Source organism: Somniosus microcephalus, chromosome 6 (assembly GCF_052327205.1).
Source record: "Somniosus microcephalus isolate GS21.2 chromosome 6, FLI_Smic_1.0, whole genome shotgun sequence".
NCBI classification, from domain to species: domain Eukaryota; kingdom Metazoa; phylum Chordata; class Chondrichthyes; order Squaliformes; family Somniosidae; genus Somniosus; species Somniosus microcephalus.
This window is the reverse complement of record NC_140992.1, coordinates 231,197,607-231,211,817: the sequence shown is the minus strand read 5'-3', so window position 1 is coordinate 231,211,817 and position 14,211 is coordinate 231,197,607. Positions and strand designations below refer to the sequence as shown.

The 14,211-nt window shown below is 43.0% G+C and overlaps 1 protein-coding gene across 1 annotated transcript; it reads left to right on the top strand.

The window, feature by feature from the left end:
- Window positions 1-734: 734 nt before the first annotated feature.
- uqcrfs1 (ubiquinol-cytochrome c reductase, Rieske iron-sulfur polypeptide 1) lies at window positions 735-7,086 on the top strand. The gene is made up of 2 exons (XM_085991530.1): window positions 735-1,020; window positions 6,082-7,086. The coding sequence occupies exons 1-2, from the start codon at window positions 816-818 to the stop codon at window positions 6,690-6,692; spliced, it is 816 nt and encodes a 271-aa protein (XP_085847656.1). The 5' UTR covers window positions 735-815; the 3' UTR covers window positions 6,693-7,086.
- The last annotated feature ends 7,125 nt before the right edge of the window (window positions 7,087-14,211 follow it).

Sequence of the window (14,211 nt, the reverse complement as noted above, 5' to 3'; positions counted from 1 at the left end):
GCCCACCTGTCTCGGAAGACCTCGAGCGAGCCGGCGAACACCGCGTGCTCCATCTCCAGGGCCACCCAGGCGCGAACGTGGCCGCGGAAGAGAGGCAGCAATCAGGTCGAACGACCCCCCCGCAGGATTTCTGCGTTAGGACGCGCTTGCGCTACATTCCCGAAGTTGCGGTCGGTTTCAAAGGGGTAATAAATGTTAGTTCGCCTTTATTACCCACCGCAAATTCCGGGATTATTCTTATTACAAAAAGGCAAACACAGGCCGCCTTCACCTGGTGGCAGAACATTATTGATTTACCTGTAAAATTTATTGTATTTATATTGTTGACCATAATTGGTCAATGAATGTAATGGATTTACTATGTAACTGATGAGTAGTATAAGTACTGTTGTACTTGAATGTTAAAATTTAAAAAAAAGGACAACAGGTTATACCAAGCAAAAATGAAGAGTTACTAGATTGCCAGTAGGACTGGTATGTATTGTTTTTTACTGTGGGTACTTGTATTGTTGACATTGTATTTGTCTGAAAAAATGTATTATTGTATTTGTACTGTTAATCTTAAAGCTGTTTTTTTTAAGGCTTAGTCTTATTGTGGTTAATGAATGTAATAGATTTATCATGAAGTTGATGTGTTGTAACAAGTACTACCAGATTTAAATAAAAAGAGGTCACCTGGTGGCAGCGACCTTGGCCCAGCCGCTGGCGCCTGCGCAGTGCACGCTGACTGGGCGGCGGCTCTGCGCCTGCGCGTCCTTTAACGCCACTCGTCCTCTGGGTTGAGGTCGCGGTTGAGGCCCGGTTCCCGGCTCTCGATGCTGTCCCTTCGCTCCGGGGCTTTTGCCCCGTATCTGTCCGCCACCACTTACACGGTGGCGTCGCAGCTCAAGCCCCTGGTGCCTGGCGTGGTTTCCAAGGCCGAGACAATGATCGTCGACCTCAAGAGGCCGATCCTGTGCAGGGAGTCGCTGCAAGGACAGGCGCCCCGGACCGGCGCTGCCGTCACCGTCGGCCTCAACGGTGAGTGGGGGGGCCACCGGGCGGGTATAGCAGGCGGCTGGCTCCGGCCGCCGGGTGGGTATAGCAGGCGGCTGGCTCCGGCCGCCGGGCGGGTATAGCAGGCGGCTGGCTCCGGCCGCCGGGCGGGCATAGTAGGCGGCTGAAAGCGGACCCCGGGCCCGGCCCGGCTTTAAGCGGTGACAGCAGTGCCTCTCGCCGAGGCGAGGCCCCGGGGCTCTGGCGGAAGGCGATGGTCGCCTCCCAGGGCTGAATTTCCTGCCACAGAGTTTCAGGACTGAGGGATTGAAGGAGCAGCTACCGCATCTGGTCGGCCTCAGGCTATGGTTCCAAGTGACCTTGTGGTGGTATTTAAATCAGTGGATTAGAAAGTTGGTACAATAAGTAGGGCAGTGAGTAAAGTAAATGCGAGAAGTAAGTTAAAAACACGGGAGATCCATTTCCAGAGCTGATACTGATGACAGTTGTATACAGTAGCTTTAACTGACGAGGAGCATGGGGCCCAATGTCGTTTTAAGTCACTTCACTGATGCCCAATCTCCTTGCAACTTCTGCGGCCTGGAGGGAAAAGTTTCAGATCTGTATGGAGTGTGAGTGGTTGCGGCCCTTATTCCATTTGCTCCTCAATTTCTGGTTACACTTTAGCCCAACACTTCTGAACTATGGCATCTGGCACTGAGGGGTGGCGGTCCAGTCTGAGGACCTTCTTACAGGTCTGCTTCTGGGGCTGGGGAAGGCAGCCATTCACTGGTGCAGGATGAGTGCGACCCTTGGGGAGGGTCGCTCTGGCTGCCTGCCTTTCTTTCGCGGTCTAGTCCGTGCTCAGATGACCTTGGGGTAGAATTCTAGGGTTTAGGCAGCTGAAAGACTAGCTGCCAATGGTGGGGCAAAGTGGCTCTGATGTATAGTTTTTTTTTACATTGGTGGCTCCAAATGGCAATCTGGTTGGTAGGGGATCCGATCAAACGTGCAAGGAAGTAGTTCAAAATGGCTTTATCAGTCATCAAGACGACGACATTAGAGAGCTGTTGGCGATCATGAGGTCATGGGGCCACAAATATGGGTAGCTAATGGTCTGGATTTTGTGGCAAAACTAATGGCAAGGCTATTATCGCTCACCGTTATTAAAGTTTAAATGGGGCAGCAACTTCCGGTGACCGCACATGCACAGTTAAACACACAAATCAGCAAGTTGCTGTCCGAGTTGCCCTGCTCCCTCAAGCTTCGGTATAACAGTATCTCACTGAGAGACTCAGTATTGAAATACGTTGAAAGGTATGAAGTTGCGGTACATAGTCATAACGACACAGAAGGAGGCCATTCGGCCCATTGAGTCTGTGCTGGCTCGCTGTAGAGTAATCCAGTCAGTCCCATTCCCCTGCTCTATCCCCCGTAGCCCTACAAGTTTATTTCCCTCAAGTGCCTATCCAGTCTCCCCTTGAAAACATTGAGTGTCACCACTTCCATCGGCAGCTGATTCCAGGTCCTTGCCACTCGCTGCGTAAAGAAGTTTTTCCTCCCATCCCCCCTATCTTTTGCCCAAAACCTTAAATCTGTATCCCCTAGTCCTTGTACCATCAACTAGTGGGAACAGCCTTTCCCTGTGTAGCATATCGAAACCAGTCATAATCTTGTACACTTCTATCAAATCACCCCTCAACCTCCTTTGCTCTAATGAAAACAGATCCAGCTTCTCCAACCTGTCCTTGTTACTAAGATCTCCCATCCCCGGAACCATTCTGCTAAATCTCCTCTGCACCCTCTCAAGGGCCTTCACATCCTTCCTAAAGTGTGGTGATCAGAACTGGATGCAATACTCCAGTTGTGGCCTAACCAGCGCTTTATAAAGGTTCAGCATAGCTTCTCTACTTTTGTACTCTATACCTCTATTTATGAAGCCCAATATCCCATATGATTTGCTAACCACTTTCTCAATATGTCCTGCCACCTTCAGGGACCTATGCACATTAACTCCCGGGTCCCTCTGTCCCTGTACCCTCTTAATGGCACAGTTTTAAAGTGTACATTGCCTCTCCCTGTTCCTTCTGCCAAAATGCATCACCAGACACTTCTCTATTCTGTTGCAGTCAATTGGTATCATCCTCACTGTTTGCCAGCCCCCAAGTTTGGTGTCATTGGTAAATTTAGAAATTCTACTCTGTATTCCAATATCCAGGTCATTATATATACATATCAAAACAAGCAGTGGCATTAAATTCTGCCATCCTTTCTCTGGTATCGTGCAGGAGGAGATTGCACTCGTCTACAATAATTAGCTGATGCAAAATGCAGCCTTAAAGTGCATTCATACAAAACTTTCCCTCCACTTAACATACTTTAAAACATGTACAGAATAATAAACACACATCACCTGAGTGGCATTTGTAAGAAATTCCATTTCCCATATTAAAATACTCCAGTAACCCATCTTTAAAACTTCAAATGAGTTATTGGGTCCTGAATTATGCATTTTGGGTTTGTAGCCACATGCTGCATCTGGAACCAGTTTGCAATGCTTAGTCCTTCTCCGAGTATCATTTAAAGGGTGAAAAGCTAGGAGCAGCGGCTGTCCAGAGATTTAGATGTACATTGATCACTAATGTAGTCAGCTACAAAAAAGTAATCAAAAAAGGCTAACAATGTTAGCTTTTATAACTGGAGGGCTAGAATATAAAAGGGAGGAAGTTTCGCTGCAGCTAACCAAGTCCTGGTTAGACTGCATCTGGAGTACTATTCACCAGAATGTTACCAGGGCTCCAAGGGTTAGATTATGAGGAGATTACATAAACTAGGCTTGTATTCCCTGGACTATAGATGGTTAAGGGGTGATTTGATTGAGGTTTTTAGGATTTTGGAAGTGTAGAACACTCCCACCAAAATCAGTAGATGCTAGCTCAATTAATCATTTTCATTCTGCGATCAGTAGATTTTTGCAAGCCAAGGGTATTAAGGGGTTAAAAAGCCATGGCAGGTGGAGGTAGTTAAGATACAGATCAGCCATGATCTCATTGAAAGGCTCTCTGGGCTGAATGGCCTACTCCTGTTCCTATATTTCAGTATTCTACTTTGTGCAGACATTTGGAACTGCCTATTAAAATATTTTTATTCCTTCCAAGATTGTGTTTTGCTTGTTAAACTTGAAGTTTTGATTATGATTTTTTATTTTTCACTTGATAAAGCATGACTTTCTTGCAGTTGATTTCATTTATAAAAAAAAAAAAAATCAAAATCTTAATGTGAGAAGTTGAAGTTAAGCCAGTGATAACTGCTACAGCTTGTAGTCCCAAATAGTAATTGTTCAATGTTCAATCAGTTTGAAGTCAACTTTTCAATTCCAACTAGAGTATTGCAAATATCTAAAGAATATGAAACCAAGTTCTTTGTACATGTTTTTCACTGTTAAAGCGACAGTATTTTTAATTACGTCTTGATGCACCAATTTCAGGTGGACCTTGGTGCCTTCAGTTGTAGCAGGCTTGCCTCATTTACTTTACAGTGCTGCTGCCATTGGCACCATTTTGTCAAAGCCTAATTTGGATTTGAATTAAGAATTTTTCATAACCGTTTAACATTGCAACAAAAACATAGTATTGATCAGCAATAAGGAAGACGAAGGCCCATCATTCATAATTCCACTAAAGCTGAAAAAGTAAGAGAAAAGATGAACTTCTTAAAGGCAGCCTTAGCAATAGAGGAGATGTGGGAGTTAACAAGGCCAAGAAGTCAATAGATAAAATACAGTGGATAGCATCCAATAAGATGCAACGACAAGTTTGATTAAGATTAAGGGCTATGATCAAGTAGCCTGCCAACACAACTTCACTTAACTGGTGCTTTTAATGTACAGGAAACTTTTTTTTATCCGGCACCAACGGGACCGGCGCGGTGCCGGTTGATCAAAAAGTCCGGATTACAGAGAGGGCCACAGGTGCAGGAGCCCTGGTTACACAGCACTTGTGCAGGAGTCCCAGTTACATGGCCACAGATCCAGGAGTCCCTGTTGCACGGCAACAGGTGCAGGAGCCCCGGTTCCACAGCCACAGATCCAGGAACCCTGGTTACACGGCCATTAATATAAAGTAAAACTTACCTGAACCTACTCCTGAATTTTGCTGGTTAAGAGAGATTTCAGTTATTTAGGTGCCGGTTAAAAGAGAGTTTCCTATAGTGAGATGTACCAAGGCCTTCCCACCGGTCAGATACTGGAGTTGGGAGAAGCAGTAGGGAGGTGATTGAAGAGGTGGCTTTAGTGCTAGTTTTCAAAGTTAAACACTGTCTAGCTCAGCTCACATGACTATTTGGATGTGGTACTGGAGGGAAAGTAGCACCTATGGAATTCTACCCCGAGCGTGCAACTAAATGTATTTAAATTGCAGCAGGGTAGGTGGGGCTGGCATTGTTTTCCTGACTGTATAGTCAGGGGTGTCCAAGCTTTTTGACTCCTGGGATACTGTGGCGCCTCATGGGCCACATGTAAAATTTAAGTCAATGCTCCCATCAATTTGCATGTATCTCATTGCAGATTCAAACAAATATGAGGCAGCGGTACTAAACAGCCCTTTCCAAACTTCCAGACGCAAAATTCAAAGACAAACCAGTAAGAAATATAAACCTGAGTGGCCTGAGCTTTGTGGATTGGATTTCCAGGAGTTAAGGGCCAGACACCCAGGATATTGAGACCTTGAGGCATTAATTTGCTTTGGGCGGTAGCACAAAACGGGCGATGGTGAATCGGCAGCTCATTTTGGGCAGCTCATTTTGCACTCTGCTCAATATTCCTTTCTATTGAAGTCAATGGAAAGGAAAATAAGACACTGTGCAAAACAGGCTGCCGATTCGCTGATTGATACAAAACTATATTTAGTAGGTATGATGAAGCTATACAAAGAATTTACAAGATTTTATATTGGCTACTAAATTTCTACTGGAGAACAAAAATACCTAAATGGTAATCAGGCTATTTAAGCTTTAGGAAATTCAGATCATTTTTTTTTTTTTTAATAAAAGATAACAGTCTGAGAGTGGTGAAAGAGAAATTTATACCTTACTCTTTTTTTTACACAGTTGCATCTAGAGTTCGATATGCACACAGCGATATTAAAATTCCGGATTTCTCTGACTATAGACGACAGGACGTTCAAGACACCAGGAAATCCTCGCAAGACAGCAGTGATGCCAGGAAAGGGTTCTCCTACTTGCTAACTGGAACCACAGCTATTATGGGAGCCTATGCTGCAAAGAACGTCGTCACCCAGTTTATCACAAGCATGAGTGCCTCTGCTGACGTGCTGGCATTGTCTAAGATTGAAGTCAAGCTGGGCAATATCCCAGAAGGCAAGAATGTGACCTTCAAATGGAGAGGCAAGCCTCTTTTCATCCGTCACCGTTCATCCAAGGAAATTGAAGAGGAACAGGCAGTGAGCCTAGCTGAGTTGCGAGACCCACAATTAGATTCTGACAGAGTGAAGGATCCAAAGTGGATGATTGTCATTGGTGTCTGCACTCACCTGGGCTGTGTGCCAATATCCAATGCTGGTGAGTATGGTGGCTACTACTGCCCCTGCCATGGATCTCACTATGATTCATCAGGGAGAATCAGGAAAGGCCCAGCTCCACTTAATCTGGAAGTACCACCATACGAGTTCATTAATGAGGATCTTGTGATTGTAGGTTAAATTATGAACTTTAAATCGAGTGCTTTCCACCTTACTGGTGTGTTATCTGTACCATGTTGAACTGAACATTTTTAGCACTAGCTTGTTAAGGTAACCCTTGCTATTTGGAGTGCATTGGGGTAAATGGTGTAAACCAAGCTCGTCTTCAATAAATATTCATTCTGCCTCATCAAGCAATTATGGCCCAATTTTTGAGGAATATGTCTGTGATTTCAGCTAACAATAGCAATTGCATAAATCAGAAATGAATAAACTTCAAGTTGTGCCAGTCACTTAACTGGGATTCATAAACATTCACCCTATAAAATCATTCTGCAGCCATGTAACCTTTCAAATTTGCTATCTATAAAAATTATAGCCATGTTGAAGTATAAATAAAATTGTCTTCCTGTAAGCACTGTTTAAGAGCTGCTTACTGCCAAATTTGTGTATTGTAGTATGCATGGTATGTTTACAGCACCAGTTTACTTTTTTTTTTAAAGTTCCATCATGCAGAAAAATGGTAAATCTGCAATTTATTTCTAGATGTAAAAATACAGATGAGGACCGCAGAAAACTATTCTGATGAGTCTAAAATGTCGTCTAATTTATTCCAACAATTCATGCAGTCTACTTTCAAAAGACAAGCAAATTATGGAGCTTAACTTTAAATGTTTTATAGGAAGCTTGCTAGACCCTAATTGTCAACAAACTTATGTGCATCAAATCATAAGTGAGCTCCAGTTTATGGTAACTTTATTGCTGCACTTATCACAGAAATTTACATATCTCTGTTTTTAAACTGATAAAATGTATACTTTTTTTAAAATAAAGATGGCAGTAATAAAAAATCACACTAGTGGCGGAGCTAATAATTGTAAAACCTACCTGGAGTGTAGATCAGTTTAAATGTCAGTTAAGATAATGGCCCGGAACTTCGGGTCTCCACGGGTGAGTACGCACGGGGTACTCACCCGCAGGCCCAATGGAAGTGCCGGTTTTGTGCATGCGCGGGAAACCGGCACTTCCGTTCCCCTGAAAGAAGGGGTTAAGAGGTTGAACGCGTGTGCAGGAGAGGCTGCGCGTGCGCATCGAACTTACGTTTTTTTTGCAGGTTTTCCCGGGAGGGTAAGTCTCCAGCAGTTAGACATATAAAAAGCAGTCGTAAGGCCTGCTTTTTCAACGTAAGTGGTGAATTAATTAAAATTAAAACATTTTTTCCACAGGTTTATTATTTTTAAATACTTTAAAGAAAGGTAGGTTTATTTTTAACCCTGTTAGAAAATAAACATTTTTTTCAAAAATTTAAATTATTGTTTAAAAGTTATTTCATGTAATTTATAGTTTATTTTAAAAATGTGATTTAAAAAAAAATTTATTTGAAGATTTAGTGATGTTTTGGGGCTTGTAGCATTTATAACTTTGACAGCACTTCCTGTCAAACTTATGAATGAAGCATTCCCTGCTCCCATTGGCTCCCCATGGCCCACGTGATCCCAGGGGACGCATCGAACTAACTGTGCCCCGGGATACGCAAGCACTGCGCGCCGGCAGTTGGAGAAGACCCAGGATCAGAATCCCACGGGGGCCCACAGCTCAACGGCCGGCGCGCAAGGTAAGCGCAGGTCGGGGACTTGCACCCGCGGGAAGCCCCCGACCCGAATTTCTGGGCCAATAATAAAATTCAAAATACAGGAAACTTTCTGGTATCCGGCACTGACGGGACCGAGTTGGTGCCGTCCCATCACAACTGCCGTATAAACCAGCACTAATGTTAAAACATAGAGCTTTTCAGCGCCGTGTGAATCAACAAACCCTGTTGCTTAGCAACAGCTTCAAAACAGTCGGCTGCAGCTGCAAGCGTCTCTAGCTGAAGCTGTTGCTTAGCTACAGACCTTGCAGAGACTGACTTAGAGGAAACGGCTCCTGAATTTTGCCGGTTAAACGGAAGTTTCCTGTAATCTGTTTGGGATTTCACAATACTGTCGAAGATGGCAACCCCCTTTTGTTTTCTCACGAATTCTGTTTTCCCTGCTGCACCACATTTTGTTTCATTATCTTTACACATTCACATTTTGATCATTTGTGGGCCTGAGGATTTTCAGCCCAACACTGGGGAACTGGAGCCCCAAGGAAGGTAGGAATTGAGGGGAACCAGGAACGCAGGGTTTCTGTTCATCTTTCTGGCTCCCAATTCATGCAGGGGTCTGGATTGGTGGAGCTTCCAAACATGATGGGGCTTAGCATTTCCTCAGCCCTGGCCGCCTTGTCACTGAGTGAACTAGACACCAGGCTGAACCTGGTGTAAAGTTGGCTTAGCAGTGGGACTGGGACTCGCATTGTGCCCTGGCCTAAATCCCTCATGACTTGTGGCTGCCACAAGTCATAGCCCCCTTTTGGGATGGGGGGCGGGAGGGTGCAGATTGAGCACGTACAGAATTGAGCAGGTGGTGCTGTCTTTCCAGTGCTGCACTTCCTGCCCATCTCCTACAGCAGGCGCTACTGGTGTGTAAAGTAAATGATCCTCCTTATCCCTGAATACTTGGGAGTCTGGAGTGGAGGTCGCCTGCTCCAGTGCAGTTGTGCCAAGAATTTTTTGGCCTCAATGTTTATTCTAAATTCTTAGGTCTTTGCTACGGTAAGTGGTGCTAGAGAATGATATATTTCCATTTTGGATGACCAGTATTAGCATTAAGCATTCCCAAGTTAGATGAAGAGGCAAACTCCTTTGTTCTACCTAATAATGTATATAACTCCAACTTCAAAAAAATATCCTCAATACATGAATCAGTTTTTATTTTTCAAACCAGCCATCCTTATGGCCCCTGAATAAAGTTGCCAATTTATGTGAATCATCATCCGTTTTGAACTGTGGACCAGTAATCATTAAGAACTAAGTTAAGACTGGTTAAACTGATTTTGTGAAGGCTCTCAATGAAAGTCTCCTTTGCCCACTATATCACTCTAAGCCAGGAAAGTGATGGGAGCAATCATGTGAGACAAGCTACTTTGTTCAACTTCAATCAGAAAGCTAACTATTAATGACCCAAAGTGTGGATTGCTGGTGCTTTACAAGTTTCCCATAGTGTGTGTGTATATATACAGTGATAATACATTTAGTGTGTTGGATATGCTGTATAGGGATCATCAGTAGAATGCATTCCCTGGTAATGATGTTGATATTAAACATATAAAACTGAGATGGGGTAGTGACTAGTCAGCACCACTGATGATTTGCAAAATGCATTTGAATCCCCTTCATACATAAACAGACATTGGACTGTAGTTGTGTATTTTACTGCCAATTTATAGTTTACAATTACTTAGTTTTATTTCCTGTCACTAGTTTGGATAATTTTTGCCTTTTACTAATTTTATTCCAGTAATCTTCCCAAAGTCTGTGAAATAAATGGTCTGCACTTGGTTGGATTACTTTTAAATTATAAAATTAATCTAAATTGAAAAATGGATCACTGGTGAAAGAATGCTCATGTTTAAAAATAGACAAATAAATTATTTTGATGCAAGACGCTGATGGATTTAACATTTTTATACTTTGTTGGACAAAGTTGAATTTGCAAGATAAAGATTGGCAGTGGAAAATGGAACATATCCAACTTTACCCAGTGTCTGCAACAAATACTCCCAAAGTCAAATGCAAAGTAAATATTTATTCCACTGTAATGATGTGACCTAATCCCATCCAGAGAAGGTCAACCTATTGCATCTGTGTAGCATTGTTTCACTTCCTTTAGTAGCCACCTTCATGGCTTTTTAATGAGTGGCAAATTGTGTGTAGTTTTGTGCTATGTCCCCATACCTGTTGGGATCTGGATTGAGATTCCTTAAACTCATTTTACTTAGGACGGTGCAGCCACCAGCACAGGATCTTGTGCTAAACCATTGCACCAGTTCACCTCACCCCTACCCTTCATACAGTAAGTTAGCTATTTATGATAGCATTAAAAAGTGTTGAGTGGTATGTTTGATACTTTCCCATCCCCTCAGTGTTTTATTCATATAAACCCCATGTAGATGCTTAATGAATATCCCAGTCTGAGAGGTTTTTTTTTTTTTTACTTATGCACTCATTTATCTCAATGTGAAAAGATCTGTAAAGTAAACTTACTAAAGGAAATCCAAAAGGCTAGATCGATGTTTTCTCTGGCAAGGCCCTTGAGGGAAATGGACTGGTTGAATTTAGAAATAAAAAAGTCTAATTCTATGACAAAGCTAAATCCAAGTGATCAATTCTGACAGACATAGGCAGCTAGATAAAAATATGCAAAGTCTTATGGATGGGACTACATCAAATCTGAAAGCCATTAATACTCAACTGACATTTTGAGGTCCTTATTAACATGAGGATGCTAGATATAATTGCAAGTATTATCGGAAAAAAACATATAACCTTAGGTACAGAACCTGCTTTTGATAAATTTCAGCATGGATATTACTTTATCCCCTAGGTTACATTATTATGGGTGTGAATCTGTGTGGAGTTACATCCCTGGTTTCCATGACATCATTGTCAAACTCACTACAATCCACAAAACTTGAGATATGAAGAAGCTAGGAGTCAGGATTTTCCATTGTCTTCATAACCTCCATTAGGCCATACTTGCATTTTAACTTAATCTGCTGAAAAAGCTCATTGCTACATAGAATAACATAGACCTGTGTAACTCAATTTTTCTACATATTTCATCAATGCACTAACTTGCAGATCGGTAAGACATGAAGGGTATTCCAGTATTAAGAGAATTACCTAAGCAATCAATGTAGGAAAATGGGGCGGGTGGGGATTGTATACCCGTATGGGAACTCGGTCAATTTGGATGATCACGATTAGGTCCATGAGCTCTTCCCCACCTGATTTTTCTACTATAGCTGTGTCCAAGTGATCCAATAGCTCAGGTGAGAGAACAGGAAAAGTTGCTGCAATTCTTTTCCCCCCCCCACTTTTGTCATCTGGCCAGTCCTTGAGCGTACCTGTGTGGCTGGGTTAACGGTACAAAATTAGACTGAAGTCAAAACACACAGCAGTTCAGTGGAAATCTGGGAACTAGTTGTTTCTCAACCTGTCTGCTGGTCAATGGTTGTGTGTCATAGCAGAAAATAAAATTATTTAAAAATGAAGAAAAAAATGATCATATCCTGAACTGCAGATGTTTCTGTTACAAATTGCAACATGAAACTAATTTTCTGTTTCCCTTTGCTTAATTGAATATAATTCTCCAGCCCATAACTATATCATTAAACAAAACATACAATGCTGTACTGCACCAAAGGCCCTTATTGATTTTTTTTCCTTGTGCAAAAGGTATGAATTATTCAGGCACAGTGATTCAAACTTGTGCTAAAATATGCTCCAAATATGGATCAGCAATCAACAAAATGAGCAATGAAACATTGGCATTCTCAGCCATTATATCTATAATAAAAGCAAATAAATATAAAAACAAATATCTCAATTAAGTTTTATTTTGCAGTGATATTCCTCCCACCAGTAAAAAAAACCTTTTAACAGCTGTAATAACTATGGTAATGAGGCAGTTTGTGAACTAAAGTTGTGTTTTGTAGCCAAAAAAAGTAGCGTGTAATATGCACAGAAACAATCAGATCAAAGTAGGATTTATACATGCATGCAGCTGGGATTCCTTTTGTGCAATCAGAAAGGGGTAAGAGCCGAATGTTCCCTCAATTTCATCGGCATCTTTGTTGGAGAGGGAGATGTAAAATAAAATGCATTAAAAATGTTATTTGATTATATGTAAATTATATTCACTGTTAATGCAGATGAAGGGAAGCATTTGAGTCCTTTGCATGCCAGCAGACACTCAATTCTATCTTTTAAGAGCATTAATAAGAGCAACTGCAAGAAACAGTCAATCATAGGATTGCAATCCTTTTTGCAAGGGTCAGTTTCAGAACCTGAAGGAGAGATGACAATTGTTCTATTTATTCATTCATAGGATGTGGGCGTTGCTGGAAAGGCCAGCATTTGTTGCCCATCCCTAGTTGTCCTTGAGAAGGTGGTGGTGAGCCGCCGCCTTGAACCTCTGCAGTCCGTGTGTTGGAAGGTACTCCCACAGTGCTGTTAGGGAGGGAGTTCCAGGATTTTGATCGTGATGAAGGAATGGCAATATACATCCAAGTCAGGATGGTGTGTGACTTGGAGGGGAACTTGGAGGTGGTGATGTTCCCATGCGCCTGCTGCCCTTGTCCTTCTAGGTGGTAGAGGTCGCGGGTTTTGGAGGTGCTGCCGAAGAAGCCTTGGCGATGGTACACACGGCAGCCACAGTACAATGCTGGAGGGAGTGAATATTTAAGGTGGTGGATGGGGTGCCAATCAAGTGAGCTGCTTTGTCTTGGATGGTCTCGAGTTTCTTGAGTGTTGTTGGAACTGCACTCATCCAGGCAAGTGAGAGTACTCCATTACTCTCCTGACTTGTGCCTTGTAGATGTTGTAAAGGCTTTGGGGAGTCAGGAGGTGAGACACTCGCCATAGAATACCCAGCCTCTGACCTGCTCTTGTAACCACAGTATTTGTGTCTGGCCTGTTAAGTTTCTGCTCAATGGTGACCCCCAGGATGTTGATGGTGGGGGATTTAGTGACATTTCCCACATTGTCGGATAGATGCCAGTGTTATAACTGTATTGGAACAGCTTGGCTAGAGGCATAGCTAGTTCTGGAGCACAAGCCTTCAGCATGACAGCCGGGTTGTTGTCGGGGCCCACAGCCTTTGCTGTATCCAGTGCGCTCAGCTGTTATTTGATAGCACGTGGAGTGAATCGAATTGACTGAAGACTGGCTTCTGTGGTAGTGGGGATCTCGGGAGGAGGTCGATATGGATCATCTACTTGGCACTTCTGGCTGAAGATGGTTGCAAACGCTTCAGCTTTGTCTTTTGCATTCACGTGCTGGGCTCCACCATCATTGAGGATAGAGATATTCATGGAGCCTCCTCCTCCCATTAGTTGTTTAATGGTCCACCACCATTCACGACTGGATGTAGTAGGACTACAGAGCTTTGATCTGATCCATTGATTGTAGGATCGCTTAGCTCTGTCTATAGCATGCTGCTTCTGCTTTTTATATGCATGTAGTCCTGTGTTGCATTTTCTCCAGGTTGGCACCACATTTTTAGGTACACCTGATGCTGCTCCTGGCATACTCTTCTACACTTATTGAACCAGGGTTGGTCCCCTGGCTCGGTAATGGAGGAGTGAGGGATATGCTGGGCCATGAGATTACAGATTGTGGTGGAATACAATTCTGCTGCTGCTGATGGCCCACAGCACCTCATGGATGCCCAGTTTTGAGCTGCTCTGAATCTATCCCATTTAGCACGGTAGTAGTGCCACACAACACGATGGAGGGTGTCCTCTGTGAAAATGGGACTTCCTCTCCACAATGACTGTGCGGTGGTCACTGCTATCAATGCTGTCATGGACAGATGCATCTGCGACAGGTAGATTGGTGATGGCAAGGTCACAAGTAGGTTTTTTTCTTTGTGTTGGTTCTCTCATCACCTGT

Excerpts from the sequence above, each read along its gene's own strand:
- uqcrfs1 (XM_085991530.1), top strand. The coding sequence starts at position 816 with ATGCTGTCCCTTCGCTCCGGGGCTTTTGCCCCGTATCTGTCCGCCACC. Across the intron at positions 1,021-6,081 it reads CGTCACCGTCGGCCTCAACG|TTGCATCTAGAGTTCGATAT; the intron begins GTGAGTGGGGGG and ends TTTTTTACACAG.